The sequence below is a fragment of the Etheostoma spectabile genome, chromosome 10 (genome assembly GCF_008692095.1).
Source record: "Etheostoma spectabile isolate EspeVRDwgs_2016 chromosome 10, UIUC_Espe_1.0, whole genome shotgun sequence".
NCBI lineage: Eukaryota > Metazoa > Chordata > Actinopteri > Perciformes > Percidae > Etheostoma > Etheostoma spectabile.
In genome coordinates this window covers 11,068,974-11,084,933 of record NC_045742.1, presented here as the reverse complement: position 1 = coordinate 11,084,933, position 15,960 = coordinate 11,068,974, and the positions used below count along the sequence as shown (strand labels likewise).

The 15,960-nt window shown below is 40.2% G+C and overlaps 1 protein-coding gene across 3 annotated transcripts in view; it reads right to left on the bottom strand.

Annotated features, from left to right (window-relative positions):
* wu:fb13g09 (multidrug resistance-associated protein 5) overlaps positions 1–15,960 on the bottom strand; it is a 40,976-nt gene that overhangs the window by 17,248 nt on the left and 7,768 nt on the right. The window contains exons 1-7 of one of the 3 annotated variants that reach the window (XR_004333808.1): positions 11,333–11,692; positions 8,769–8,954; positions 7,714–7,869; positions 3,237–3,384; positions 2,019–2,252; positions 1,489–1,662; positions 674–821 (exon numbers count right to left, since the gene is read on the bottom strand). Coding sequence is in view for 2 of the 3 variants with exons in the window: in XM_032527791.1 (XP_032383682.1) it covers positions 674–821; positions 1,489–1,662; positions 2,019–2,252; positions 3,237–3,384; positions 7,714–7,869; positions 8,769–8,947 (1,039 nt within the window). In the remaining variant the exon portion in view is untranslated. Of the gene's footprint in view, positions 1–673; positions 822–1,488; positions 1,663–2,018; positions 2,253–3,236; positions 3,385–7,713; positions 7,870–8,768; positions 8,955–11,332; positions 11,693–15,960 lie in introns of those variants that run through there. The other 2 variants (XM_032527791.1, XM_032527792.1) reach the window with 2 other exon arrangements.

Genomic DNA, 15,960 nt, shown 5'->3' with positions numbered 1-15,960 from the left:
ATTACAAAGCGAATGTCACACGCCCCGGGCAAAAACACTATGATCATCAATTTAACAACAATAGTAATTGAAGGGAATGACACTGTAACGCTTAGAACTTATTGTTCATTAAGTTCAATGGGATTAATTATCATTATAATAGGTAATCAAAGGACAGCAATGAAAACGAGCCCCACCTGGCTAATTTGAAGCATGATTGAAAATGGAAAATGATTCTTATCCACAACAAGAAGGGCCTCATGACAAAAGGCCATCGCTAATTCATGGTTAAGTAGACCAGCCTTGACAGTCATTCAAGGTATCATAAGGCCCCAAACCCTGAAGCCAAGGGATTCAAACTGGCCTGGATTATAGAGGATGGAACAGGGTAAGACTTAAAAGGCGTAAGCTACTGAATATGGATTTAGGGTCAGGGTTATCTTGCCAGAACACAAAGCGGATAGGTCTAATTTCAGGTGATAAACTGACCATTTAGTTACTCATTTAAAATAGTGACAGTTGTACAAATGCGGTGACCCTTTACTCTGAGTGAGTTGAGAATAAGAAGCTTAATAAAGCACTTAATTGCATGAAGTTTGCTTCTCTAGAAAGCTACCCAGTCCTAGCCACAAACAACAAATGAGTACTGTATTATGATATCGCTGAGTCATTGGGGGTCATGACAGCCACTCACTGTGAATATTCTGTGCAAAGGCTTCTTCCCAGCAATACATCTTTATGAACTTTATGTAGCCCAAGATCTCGTTCATCAGCCTCACGCGCCGGTCAGTCACCGCCACACACTTTTTGCGGAAATACGCCGTCAGTCTCGATGCAAGCATCTGTCCAGACAGGAAAAGAGGAAATGATGACAAGAGAAATAAGTGGCAGGGGAGGAAATGAAAGCAGACACAATCACATTAGCTGTGCTGCAGGCCTGTCCGGGCGACCGGAGTGATAAATGCCTTTCACATCAATACCAGGGTCTCCGCCTGTCAGACTCTGTCAACTTTGTAGCTGCTATTTTCAAATTACACTCAGCCTAAGTCAGTCTAAATTAATGTAAAGATTTTACTAATTTCTTCTAATAACCAATTTTTAGAAAGTTCTCGCTCAGAAAATAATGAGTCAGCAATAAAGCAACATATTTTAGAAATTTCTATCTTGAAATTGCTTGTCACGTAGGATCATAACTTTTGGTAAAACTTTTAGAAATGGTTGTAATTAAATTGCTTGTCACTGCTATAATGAGTATGATCATTACTTGGTATGAACTTTATAAAATCTGTAATGAAACTGAATAAATCATCTGATGTTGACAGCAATTTACATTATATTAAAAACACTGACAGTTGTCTGCGTTTGGGTGTGTGTTGTTGTTTATTAATCTATTTTGCCTGTAGCAAAAGTATTCTTTATTTTGTCTCTGTCTTTGTAACAACAGCATTGCACAACAGTCTCAAAACTTCCTTTTTCTCACTGTTACAGATGTTGTAGCTGAAGTCGTACCATAGTAGGGTAGAAGAGGATAAAAATTGCTGACCCCAGCAGAGCTGTGGGGCCCAGGAAGTATGCAGTGTAGGACAGACCCAGTATTCCCACCAGGGGCCCCCCGGCCAGCAGACAGCCCACTGACACTGCTTCATACAGCCGCTGGCCATCACTGGAGCAGATGTTGACCAGCTAGGTAGACAGACAGTGATTTACATTATAAATTGCATTATAAAATCTACAATAAACTAAATATTTTCAACTAGGTGCACTGTAACCTCACCACTAAGACTATAAAATCAATTTTTCCAAATACAGTTGTCCTTATTCCCACGTTTACTTGTTGGACAATGATTCCTCTTAAGCTATGTAATGACTAATCCTAGACTGCCTCTCCTCCCTCAGGCTATGGGATTTGTCAAGATCTAAGCAGAAATGGTGTAAGAGCAGAAATTAAATCCATCTCAATCATCTGCATGTAGTGCCCTGCAGTGGGGGGTGATTTAGTTAATTTGGAGATGAGTCCCCTCCAGGATTATATCACCTACCTCGCCTGGACTGATGTCTTTAGTGCTGCGTAGGCGGAGGATCTTGTTGAATGCAAAAGTAAGAGCTGCCCCACGAAGGCGTGCTGCAGTGCGGTAGTTGACGGCCCACATGAGCGACAAAGACCAGGAGCGTATTAATTCCATGAGGAATATCCCAGCTACCAGAGAGAGGCCGTACGGCACACAGATCACTGGGCTCTGGGAATACTCCAGCAGAGCTCGGACCAGAAGAGCCTGGGGACAGACAGGGAGAAAGGGGAAAAGAGTGTAAAAGAAGGTAAATTAAATAGTAAAAGAACAGAAATGAGCCGAAAACAACACAGACAAGTAGAGACATGGAGAGAGAGCAAGTTGGACAGGAGAAGGAAGAGGGTAAAAAGGAGAGGGTACGATTTATAAAATGCCATAGATAGAGATAAGCTTGGCAGGGACAGGGAAGAACAAAAATAAAAAGAGGAGAAAAGAGGAGACAGAAAAGATCAAGTGAGTAAAATAAGCATAGACAACTGGGAAGAATGGTTAGACAGAGCGGGTGTTGATATAAAGGCCTGATATACTGTAGTTGACATGAGTAGACCAACATTTTGTGAGGAGTCATATACATAAAATAAGATAAGTAAGTCCATCAACTGCAGAAATAATATATACAGTACAACACATGTTTGTCAGCAGTGTACTAAATAAATCAAACAGGAATGTGAGACACATGCATCATTGTGTAAGAACTAAATCCAGTTAATGCTATTAGTTGTGGCTAGTTGCAAGCACATAGTGTACACATAACATCACATGAAAATAAACAACTTAGTGCACAAGGAACAATGGGACAGACTCAGTAATATTGTAAAGTAGGAATATCAAACATAATTAGCCTTTAGTCTAAGGTGATTATTTTTAAGATTTTTGATAAGGAATGTTCATAGATATCTGCACTTCTCTTTGTTGTCTGATGACCATGTGTGGGCATTATTTTGAGGGAAATTTAAGTGTGGCACCAAAGCGTGACTGGGTACAAACCATCTGATCTATGGCATTAATATGGGTTTGACTATCTAAGGCGTTGTAATCGTTTAAATTTCCACACCAGCATGAAACGGGATAAAGCGATTTTCAGAAAATAAACCCGGACTTGGGACTTCAAGCCAAAGACCATGCTGAAAGGCATATTAGCCAAATTAGCTAAATATAAAGGGAAAGGAGGATTTGGACAGTACTCACAGGCCCAACAAAGCCTGCCACCATTGTGAGGAGGAGGGAAAAGATAGCCACCAGCATGCGGGTTTGGCAGAACCTCCAGAAGACTCTTGTAAGGGATGCCCCCTCTCGCCCTCTTCTTTTCAGCTCATCGTGCCACAGAGCTTCAAGTCTGGAACCAGAAACCAGGAGCACAAAATGATAACAAGATATATGAACTCACAGCTCAACCAAACATCATTACATTGTTATTGAACTTCATTTACTGAATGATGACTCTCAATGATTAATCAAAGTAATTATTCCACTCTTACACCACTCTCGCACTCGGATGCTATGCGAAGGGCTGTTATAGCAACAATTAACTGTATGTAAAAGTTGGCATTTTTGAAGGGTAAAATTATCATGAGTAAAAAGACTACTTAATGTTTTGCTATTTTTCCTGAGATGAAAGTTGATTAAAAACTGTAGAGTTGCAGTTCCAATTTATCAGACTGCCCAAAAGTACAATGGGGAATATAAACAGTCTGGCAGGCAATCATGGCAGTTTGAAATCACTAAAGAAAAATGAAGGATAGCGAGGCAGATAATAATGTAAAGGTGACCTACAATATACAATTATAAATGAAGCATTGCATAATTAGACTGAGAAAGGTATTACTAAACATGTTACCAAAGATGTGCTAATGTACTACTTTACTGCTGTATAAAGCCCCTCAAAGAGGGTAAAATATCTTTTTGGTCAAATGCATCATTGCTAATGACTCTATAAAGCAGCAGCAGAGCAGCTGCAGAAAGTAATTTACGGTATAATGACTTTATTAAAAACGTATCAGAGATAGACAGAACATTAAACCAACTAGACTCTCACACAGCCTTATAATTACTACTTGAAGTCAAATGGTGTTGGATCTAAGAAATTGCAATTAATTGCAGCCCAGTAGCTGCACAGAGCACAGCTTGAGTCACTAGTAATGAGACTTCTATGTTAGTAACACAGTGTGTTAATTAATGCATCAAGCAAGGAATAGTTAACAATGTACGGAAAGAACGGCAATTCTACTAACGTAGATGTATGTAGGCCCTACGTACATTGTATATCCAAAGTAGGGCTGGGCGGGTATATCAACCTTTTAAATTCTATCAGTATATTTTTAAATGAGATATAGAATGAGACAATACCGTTTACATCCATATAGTTGGATGTTGTGTTACATGACCCAGTTCAAGCCGTTCAAGTGCATCTCTCTCACACGCTCCACGTAAACCCTGGCCCGAATCTTCCGCTGCATTTGCCTGATTCGCTCACTCACAACAGGGTCCAACAATAAGGACTACCCGATGCCTTGGAGCCAGTAAAAAGTTACATCGGACCAGTAAATACAAACTTTTGCCGGATCAGGCCAGTGCTTAAAAAAGTGAGAAAGCAATGTGTGTCTACTCCACTCTCCGAGACTTCCCTCTGCTCTGTCCGTCAGCGTGAAGACAGACACAGACAGGCTTGTATACTTCATAGATAAAATGGCACTCAATCCTAAAACAACATAAAATTCAAATAAAATTCATTGCGTCTTGGACAAAAACACAGTAGGTTAAGAATTATAACTTGTGGTATAAGAATTATGTAGCTCCTTTGGGGAATAGCTCAGTGTGTAGCCTACTGTGTTTCACTGTTAAGGAGGAGAGGACAACCTGTAATTTTTTGTTTACATGTTTTTTAGCTGTATATTTTTCAAACAGGGGAGAATACCCTGTCTTTGCATTTCATTTGATAACAGTCTGTTTTAATTAAAGTGCTTGGGAAATCTCACTGGCTTTGACTTACAACTGAATATTTTGCCCATTACGTAGAAGATACCAAAATATTTATTGTGTATCTCCATTTAGCCTAAAAAATACAGAGAAATGATTTTTGGTCCACATTGCCCAGCCCAAATCCAAAGTCATTGTATTTATAGTTTTTTGTATCATAAGTAACATTATTTCAAAACTCCACAATAAGTGTGTAAGTGGTTAATGGAAATGAGAGGAATGATTTGCTTTTAAACATGGCTGTAATGTTGAAACAGTCATAGTCTCAGTTTACCAGATGGCAAGCAAAACTGATGTTTCAAGAGTGTGTTGGCCAGGACATTGCGTTCAAGGTTCGCACCTCACTGAGCACCAACAAGTGTCAACTCTCCCAGGGTGCTTTTCCCATTCCCCCTCTCGCCATCATCCCTGCTTTGCATTGGGGTTGCATAACTGTTCTTACTATGTAAACACAAAATAAAGATCTCCCGTCTCCAGAGACTGTGCAGCGTTCATGCACACCATCGCCCACCCGCGCCAATGAGATAGCTTTGTGCTCTTCTGCTGCTTCTTTTATGTGCACTTTAGCACACACAAAGCAGCAGCACTAAACCTCCAGGCCGTGAGCCAGAGCCTTTTAACAGAACTGGTCATTTACAACCCACACAGTTGTCACCGGATAAAAGAGTGATCTTCCTCCTCTATTTTGCATAGTCATGGTGCCATGACTCGACAGCATGTGAGTAATGGAAGAAGCATTGGTTTTCTTTTCAGTTAGCAGTACACTAAATGCCCCCTAATAAGCTTATTGTAAGTCTTGATTGTTCATTAATAGAATTAGTGCATTACTACAAAGCATCTCTTAGGCTGTGGTTTGGCATGCAAAATGTGATTTTATCTCATGGTCAGCTCCAGCCTGGATCCAGTCAATGGCCGCTAATAAATGTGACAGGGAGACACAGTGCATCACAGGTAGAGAAGTTCATGACATAGCCAATAAAGTCAGGCACTAACTCTCACTGAAATCTCTAATCCCTGGTATTCTTAGCAGACACTCATGCCAGCACAACGTTCCTGTATTGGTAAAGAAAGACTGGATGTTCATAAATAAAGTGCACAGACTGAGCAACCATACACAATCCATGATAGTGGTTGAATGGCAGGGAATCACATGTAACTAGGACGCAACTTTGAACTTGCTCTAAAGGGCAGGAAAAGCAATGGTTTCTCAACATTTGCTCAAAAAAAGAAAAATAATCCCCGGGTGAAAGCAAAGCAGTGTGCTGCAGATCAGTTTTTCCTGAATATGCCCTGATACAAAAAGCTTAAAAACAAAAAAACATGAAACAAAACAACATGACGTTTTGACCTTAAATTTATCATACTTTGTATCATAATGTGTTTCTACATTACAAAACATAACTATTTAATTTAAAGGACTATAGCACCATTTTGACTTGGGCAGGGTAGGTAATTTCCAATTTACACTCGTTTATATATTGTTTGAAATAGTTTACACCCCGACAGCAACACATTACTTATGGGCCCTAAAAAAAAAAGCAAAAAAGATCAGTCATCTGTAGCTCCAATAATCCTAAAAACACCCACCAATCACTGCCTCAAGGTCCGCTTGGAAAGAACCAATGAAATGCCTCCTTGCTCCGCTGCACCTTCTCTACCCTTCCTGTGTCCGAGCCTGAGCTCTATGTTAACAGTAGTCTTGTTTGCTTTAAAGATGATGATGATCGATCAGTAATCAAATTATTTGCAAATTAGTAGGGGGATTTGCACCGCTCACTTACAAAATCAACTAAAGCAGATTCAATGGCTCATCTTGAGACACTGTCTTGTGGATGTATGCCCATATAATATAGATGCCATGTGCAGTCCGCTGTTTGCAATATTCTATACCTATCTATATCTTTTTTTTATTGTCAAAAAAGGCCTCTACGTTACTCGGTCTCTTAGCTCTTTTCGCCTTCCCCAGCCTGTCTGGGGCTATAAAATGTGTCACAAATATATACTTAGATATATGTTTTAGAAGACACAGTAATATCCTAAAATAGCTGTAGTAGTAATAGTTCTACTATAGCAGTACACTGTAAATGGGAATGACTATAAGCAAACTATGGTGCCCATGGTGTTCGGCAATGAAAGAACATTTCCCTTAATGCAATGGTGTTGTTCAGTAGTGTGTGTTTGGGACATCAATGGAAGCCTATGGCACCGAGGAATACACAGTATCAGGCTTTAGATAGCTATGCAATACGTGTAAGAATTAATTCATTGTGTGGGTTTGGTCTTTACGTGGAATTTGATTAGTGAGTAAGTATCAATAGACTTATCCTTTAAAGTGGAGCAATATACTGAATTATCTTTTTCCAGTCTACACATAATCACCTTGACTCTTGGTATATGATTTTGATGTAGATGATTTTTCCCCAACAAATTTCCTACAGCGTGTAACAAAGCACTGCCTTTCTGCCAACGCCTTTTTCCTGCTCAAAATTATGTATCTGCTTGGATCAGAAATTTGACAATCCGCAAATAACAGATTACCACAACTAACCACAAATGACCTCACCTTTAGTCAAACCCTTTTCACGTAATGTCTGACCCAAATAATGTGTTTAAGCATCAAGTAGAAGGTTTCTAAACACTGCAGGGCACTTTCATCAGGCACACATCAGCTGTGCCATAGTTATCTCACCTTTGGCAGTTGATCTCAGAAGCTTCATGGCAAGACAGTCCCCACACATCATCTAGAGACAAGCTGGATGCCTTGAAGGCCTTCAGTGCCAATGGGGAGAGCCAGTGCAGAGTCATAAATGAGAAGAAGCCGGCGTTATCGACTGGGTGCTGGTGCCTGGAATAGAGGAGAAGATGTGGAAACGGGTGAGATGTCAAAACGAGCAGGCATACACAGAGGTGCTATGTTGGGGGAGCCGGCCCACATATGCCACTGAGAAAGAAGAGGTGCTTTTGCTCCACAGAGTCAATGAAAGGTGAATCATGCCTGCAGTGTTTGAACAGTAATTTGCATGCTCTTCACAGAACTCTGAGAGAGCAGCGAAAAGAAAAAAAAGTTCAGAGGCAGTTTATCAGTCGGCATATGTTTAAGCAGGGTGCTGTCTATTGCTGGGGGGTTGGGTTCCTATTCCTTATCATGGCCTCCTGCTACTCCTTAACTCAGCACATGAAGCAAATGTTGACTTTTGTGTCTATGTCTTTAAATGGGTATCTTTCAATGTGCCAGCCTAAAACTGCCTGCCTTTATCTGGCCCAATGTCAGAGAGTTGCCAAATGAACTTGAACATACTTTTTTATCATATATAAAGCAAGAAACAGACTACTAACAGGTAATATTCAGAAGTTCTTTTTTGATTGATAGGGGGGGGTATAATGTAAGGAATAAGTTTAATATCAAGGTTCTAGCGGTTCGCACAACTATAAAAAGTCAGTGTATTACAATCACTGGTGTGAAATTGTGGAATGATCTGAGCAAAGAACTAAAGCAATGTTTAAACATAATCGAGTTCATAAAATAGTACAAAGCAACAACTTTGAAAAAATATAGTAAAGAAGGAGGGCTTTAACAATTGTAATGTGTTCATTAAGGCGTGTGTAACTAAGGAATTTCCCCGCTGTGGGATGAATAAAGTATTATCTTATCTTATCTCTTATCTTAACTACATTTCTTTGATGTTTTGTTTGGTTAATTTGTGATAGTATGTCAAAAATAAAATTCTTCATTCATTTATTTACTTATGTGTCATCCTGAAGGGCTTTAAAAGCTGCAGGCTTTTCCGGTAGCGGCCTCGACTCTTTGGCCCCCTCACCACTGATGCCTCTGCTTCCTCGTCCACTAGCTCTGGTAGTGGTTGCGGGGGGGACAGCGGCAGGCCCTCCACCCGCCCCGCAGCTTCTAGTGCATCAGAGAACATGGTGGATCTTATGGAGAGAGAACAGTAAAATTACATTAAGCACAAATACATTTTAAATGTGTAACAATTGCCTATAGACTGTAGATATTCTACTTATTTGTTTTTATTTATTTATTTTTTATTAGAAATGATGAAAACAAGCTTGTTATTAGCTTCTGAAGATCAGAGATCTGATTACATTTGGATACCATGGAGATATGATCAGACATAATCACTGAAACTAACAATTACTTTCATTATTGATAAATCTGCTGATTATCTTCTTGATTATTCAATTAATAATTTGGGCTGTAAATTGTCAGAAGGTACCAAAAAAACACCATCACCATTTCCAAGGGGCTCAAAATGATGTTTTGAAACTACTTGTTGTGTCCAACCAACAGTCCAAAATCCATTTATTTAAATTGCACTACCTTAAAAGACAAGCAGACCAATTCATTTTTGCCAGTTTCTACATAAAAAATAATTTAAATGTAAATGTAAATGTATTTTATTTATCTAGCACCTTACATCGACCGATAGGTGAACCAAAGTGCTTCACAACAGATAAAACCACAGATTTAAAACAATAACACACCAATAACAAAGATACAATAATGAATGAGAAAAGTAAGAAGAAAAAAAATAAAATAAAATAAAATCAATATAAATGTGCCATCAATTAAATGATTCTTCTATAATTAGAATCGTTGCAGAAACGACTAAACCAATTATTTGTTGAAGCGCTCTAAAAAATATTAAACATTGTCACACAGTTGCAACTATCTGATCTGCTGCATTGGTGATACAGTTGGCTACAGTTTAATTTTTATGAAATGCTTCAATGCGAATGAAACACAGTAATCAGCCTGTTTGCTCCCTCGTCCCAGAGAACTATTAGAGAAGAGCAGTGTTTTGCTGAATCACCCTCTGAGACACAGATAGACTTGAGAAATCAACATGTTCAGACGTCAGGCATATTTCTGGCATTCAACTTAAGTGCTTATCTATTTAAAGACGACCTGCCAGCAGCCCCAGGAGCTTGGGAGCAGACATCTGAGCTGCCAGTGTGTCCGTACACGGTCACTGATCCCTTCTATGGCAAAGCCCCGCGCGACAAGGTCAGCCAGGCTGTGTGGGCTGCAGACTTACTAACTAGAGAATGTGGTCAATGACGATATTTAATACAGATAGCCCAGTAGGGGCAGAGAGTCACAAAACAGAAAACTGATACAATAAGTTCTACTGAGAAATACACTGCAACAAACAGTCACTGTATATGTAAAAGTGTGATGGGAACCAAACACTGGGGTTGAGAAAGAGCATGAAAAGATGTTTTGTGGTTCCTTCTGGAGCCCTCGATGCCTATATCATGTGAAGTTTGTCATATGGCTGTGAACGTTTCAGAGCGTTGTCATTTTTCCTTGGAAGGTTTGAACCAGTCAGTAAATATTTGTTGAATCAGTCCAAACCTGCCCAGCAAGTTCTTTCCTTTATATAACCTTATTCTATAAACACAATAAATTACCTTTTTTCCTATCAGTGTACTCAATCTCACATTGCCAGACCTACCTCCACAGCACTAACCACATAGGTTCTTGTTGGCATGAGGTTAATGCATGTGATTTTACACCAACTAAATTGATAGTGTATAAAAAATTCGGACTTATCCACGCAAACTTTGCTTTTATGCATCTGCTGCTCATACATTTTCTCATAAATAACCTCACCTTCACACAAATCTTTTTCTTGTAATGTCTCACCTTAATACTATGTTTTTAGATTAGATTAGAATAGATTAAACTTTATTGTCATTTTGCAGAGTACAAGTAGCCCACAAAGACAAATTACATAGAGTTTTCTGAACGCTGCAGGTGACTTTCATCAGACAAAAAGTGGCATAATAGACACAGAAAATTGTGTGTATACCAACGGATACATGACAAAACCATGAGGAAACTAAACTAGAATTTAGGGCAGATAAAACTAATAAGTACAGCTATGGTGCACATACTAGCAAGGGTAAATGCAAGTAGACTCAAAGATACAGAGTCTTTGTTTCCCCAACATTGTTTCCAAATATTCAAGATAAAAGATAACCAACATTGCCTCTGTCAGCAGACTCGTTTTGAAAAGGTCATAGAACATACAGTAAGACATTTCCTAATTTATTCCCATCATTTTTGTCTTTTGCTTCAAACTTGTGACAAATACAACTTTTTGCCAAAGTTTTTAAACTATTCTAGCTAGAATTATTCTCCAATTGGCTGGTTAGTTTACTTCATTATTATCACTTTCAGTTTGTCTTATCATCTTGACAATAAATCTACTACAATAACTATCAGCAGCAAATAAGTTGTAGTGCTGTAGAACAAGGGTAGACGTTCTCATTCACAACACACTTACATTCAAGTCGGCCTGGTTTGTAGCAGTACAGAGCTCTGATCAGGTGTTTATGAGCAGGAAATGCAGATGGAGATGCAGTTGACCATGTTCTCTTTTCTAAGTTTTGTCATTAAACCTTAACTTCTTTTCCACAACCACACAGACGCATCTCCTCCAGCAGCGGAGCCGGATTCAAATGAAAACACCGTTAGGAAACATGGTAGATGACGGCTCACGTGTATACAGTACGTGCAGCTTTCTCCCAGCAGTGTCTGAGGCTTTACCGTCACACGGAACCCTACAGGGAGAGGAATTCCTGACATCACTTGAGTGGCTCCGCCAACCGGTGACGGTGCTGAACAGTCGCCGTAGTAACGGGAACAACGGGGAGGTAGTACAGCCTCGAGGCATGGGCGGGTCCACGGCTCGCACTGGAATCTGATTGGCCCATCCTCTTTGTAAACACGTAAAAGGTGACTGGGGATACAATATCGGAGAAAAGCACTTACGTGAGGAGGAAGGAACTGTGCATCTTTCAGCACACTGAAGTTTCAAGAAATAGTTTAACCCCCCTCCTCCGCCCAGTGGCGGCGCCAGAGATTTATTTTCGCTAGTGCTAGTGCTACGGGGTTGCTCGAAGTTTCGGTGAGGGTGGTCTGACATTTAGAGTTTCCCTTGACCCACGTAGCCTACACACGCGCGCGCAGATACGCTCCCACCTCCGCAGCGGTTTACTAAGCGAGCAAACGAGAGGGAGAGAGATTTTTGTTTGCATGGACTAAAGTTGCCGATACAACAGCACCATGAAACTCTGATGAGCCCAACGAACATATTTCAAATAGCAGCCAAGCCGGGTTTACATCATCATTACTGCAGCTGTGAGACAGCGCCTAGCTTATTTGCAGAAGAGTAATGCAGCAGGCCAAATAATCACACAGCCAACTACACACATTTAAATACACACACAAAAACATACACACATGACTCCTCTCACAGTATTCACACTTGCACACATGATAACAATAATATAATGTTTTTCACATCTGTTGTGACTTAATAGATCTAAATAAGCCACTGAACCTGTTTCAAACAAGTTGTCAGGGCTATAAATAAACCAATGTCCTGTGTGCTGTATTTGGATTCGATCCATTTAATCAGTTCTGTAAAACACATGTTCACTGTAATGTTCTGCTACGAGACAGAGATAAGAGGGAAGTTCTTGCATAGACCCTTATAGGATGAATCATCACCCACTGGTCTAACGTCCTTACCCAGCAGTGGGACGTAACGTTCCGCGTCCTGGCAGCAATAACGGCCATGGTCAGCTCATCTTCCTCCGGCTGGTTGGTGACAGATTCACCACATCTGTGTCTCATTTACAGGTTTTTTGATAAAGTCACACACGTTGACGTTTAGGTAGTAAAAAGAGACCCATTCCTTACGTTACACTCACATCGTTAATCCTAACGGCTCCAAATATTTCACTATTCCTCTGTGTAAATACGTTACTGCAGAAGTAAGGTCAAAAATGAATGTGTGCTGCACCCATTGGCCGAATGGTATCACCTGTGTTTGCTCAACGTTTTTGTTCTGAAAATAATTGCTTTGTTTTAATAATGTGTTTTTTTTAGCTATAAATTAACTTTTAACTTTTAACTTTTAAATTAATTTTTTTTTACACCACAGCAATTTCTTAGGGGTGCTTTGGGAATCCTAAGGGTTGCTGGAGCAACCCCAAGCACCTCCCTGGCACTGCCTAAGCCATGACAGAACTCTGGGTTCTTTACTAATCATCATATATGCCCAGCACATTTTGAAAATCATCATTAATCGCAGTCATCAACAATAAGCGAATTACAGTTTTTTTTCTTCTTCTCCTTCTTTGCTTCCATTGCTGGAGAAACAGGAGCAGGGGAGTGACATCACCCCCCCAACAATTGTATGTAGATTTGAAGGGTGAAAAAAATAGTTTTCAAACTCTGAGACAGTGGGCCTCCCCTCAGACAAAGTTTTAGAAAATAAATAACATTTTCTTACAGGGGAACATACCCATGGACCTCCCCCCAGGGGGGCTTGTGCCCCAGTGCAGTTCTAGATCTAGTGATGCCCCTGGGGCAGTGTCCCTGCTTTAAGTTTACAAAGATGTAAACATTACTTGTTTTGGATGTATTTACACTTCTGAGCTGAAAATGTCACCAGATTTTGTCAACAGAAAAACAGGCACAGCTGTCAGAGTTAGCTTTGCGTTCTGGCTGTACAGGGTTCTCTGTTGATTTGTGTTTGTTGCTGCGTGCATGATGGAATATAATGTAAACAGATTGTGAGTTTCATGGAGACAGCTACAGTTTATGTTAGCCGCCTTGAGCTCGAGCACCCACAGACACTACTGAGCATCCACGTATGCCAGACCGCCAGTAGGCATTCATGTAAAATTAAACATTTCAGTTGGTGCTAAGTGGAGCGTGTGAGCGCTGATTGTGGTCACATGTCAGGTAAACTTCTCTTCCCCAATCCTATCTGTATTTGGGAGAAGTGGCGCTGTGTTAAGGGTGAAAGATTCTGGCGAGTTAGGTGTGTGTGTTTGCATTGGCTACTGTCCATTTCCTAAGGGTCTGAAATGCAATTTTTTTTTGACTAGCCTACTTTTTCCCAGGGGGAAAACATCAATCGGCGGTGATTGGAAATTGTGCAAACAACAGCCTTTCAAGTCATTCGAGAAAGAAGGAGTGGTAGCATGCAAGCTCCCAAACTGACGCTCGTCTGTGAAATGGAGTTTTGGATCATGTTCAGCTTTGGCTGCTTGATTATATGCTAAAACATACAATGACTGAGGAAGCCTAGTGAAGAGTCCATAGCAACCAGTTAATGTGTTGAATTTGTAATTACCCAGTGTGCTTTGTTGAATTGTCTCAATGTTTTATTTCATGTGAATTAGTTTACTAGAGGAGTAACTTGAAGTAATGCAGTGATACAGGAAGTGTGCCTTTGGTTTACATGCTTATTGTGTTTCCACAACAATGTTGTGGGTAAATCTACTGAAATGGCCACCATAATAGCGGAGTGTGATGTGTAAGAGGAGAAAGAAGGTGTTAAATCCAGTATGTCATAGTTGTTAAAATACAATGGCAATCTGAACATCTTTGCCAAGCGCAAACCAGAACAGAAGGCATCAATAAATTCTTGGTGAGGGTAGGTCTGCACAAGTAATTAAATTTTAATCACAATCACGATTTGGGCTTCCCACAATCAAACTTGCGTGATTGAGCGATATTTTAAATGCGTCATTTCATAGATCACTCCGGGTTTTGTTTTGCAAAAAACCACTGTCTGATCATGCGCCAATCAGAGTTGTTCCCTGCATCGCGCAGCTTAGTTTCTATAGGTAGACAGTCACAGAGGACAGAGTAACGGGAGGAAAATTCAACACATAGCAGTCGGTTATATGTTGGTCTCAAGGTTTACCACTTTACTAGTAAATGCAACATTTAGTCTTGTCTATGTTGTTTTTCAGACAATAGCAGTGACCAGTGCCAGTCGGTGCTAGTGAGTGTCTGTTAGCTCGAAGGGCTCTAGGACGCGAGTAATATTTTTCCTCTAGGTCGCACCAGATCTCCACAAGCCTCTCACAAGCCTCTCCACAAACGAAGCAATGTTGTTCACATAGACATGGTTTAATCCGCGCTGCCCCGCCGCACAGCAGCGCTTGTCTACATTTGTCCACAGTTTTAATTGTTATTAAAACAGCTGTATATTGTTAAGCATGAGAGGAAAACCTGTATTTGTACCAGTATTTCCGCTGCTGTCGCGGCGGCCACGGTGAAAAACACAGAAGAAGTTATTGAATGCAACTAACTTCAGTTTGTAGAGTAATAGCGTGAGACGGAGCTGCTGGACCTGGGTAAGAGATGTGACCCATGGCCAGAATATCATAGTTCATAAAAATGCAGCGCAGTGACGATACAGACATTTTATACACACGACGTGTGTAACTCCGCTGACCCGCCATTCAACCCGTGCTGGACCCATTCATAATGAGTCAGCTGTCACTCTGTGAGTAGCGTCCATCACACTCCCTCTCACTCCCTAGCTCTTTTAATTACCTATTGTTGAAAACAAGCAAAGGAGCTTTCTCAGAGATACATAAAAAACCCTACACTATTTATTTCAGATATCTAATTTTCGTTTACATGTGTTGCAGATGGATGTATATACAACATACAAGTTCAACATAAGAAGAATGTAGCATAAAATGGATGTGAAAGCAGTTATAAATAGCATATGTGACAATAAAATATATTTTGGTTAAAATCAACAAATAATCGTGATAGTTGATTGCGATCACAATATTGATCTAAATAATCGTGATTATTATTTTAGCCATAATCGTGCAGCCCTAAGGGAGGGTCATGCTTTCTTTTCCAATCATTTTGGCGGGTCATAGAAAAATTTAGGCTATAACTGGTGAAGGGAAGGCCAAGTCTTTTATGACTCAAGTAGTCACCTGTCCTTGTGAATGGCCCAGGGTGTATTCTGGGGGCAAAGCAGGCAGAGGAGATTCCCAGACCCAATGAGATAAACTGACAACATCGACTTTGTTGTGACTTTGTATTAACATCCACTTTGTGTAAATAAGCAGCTGTAGAGAGCTT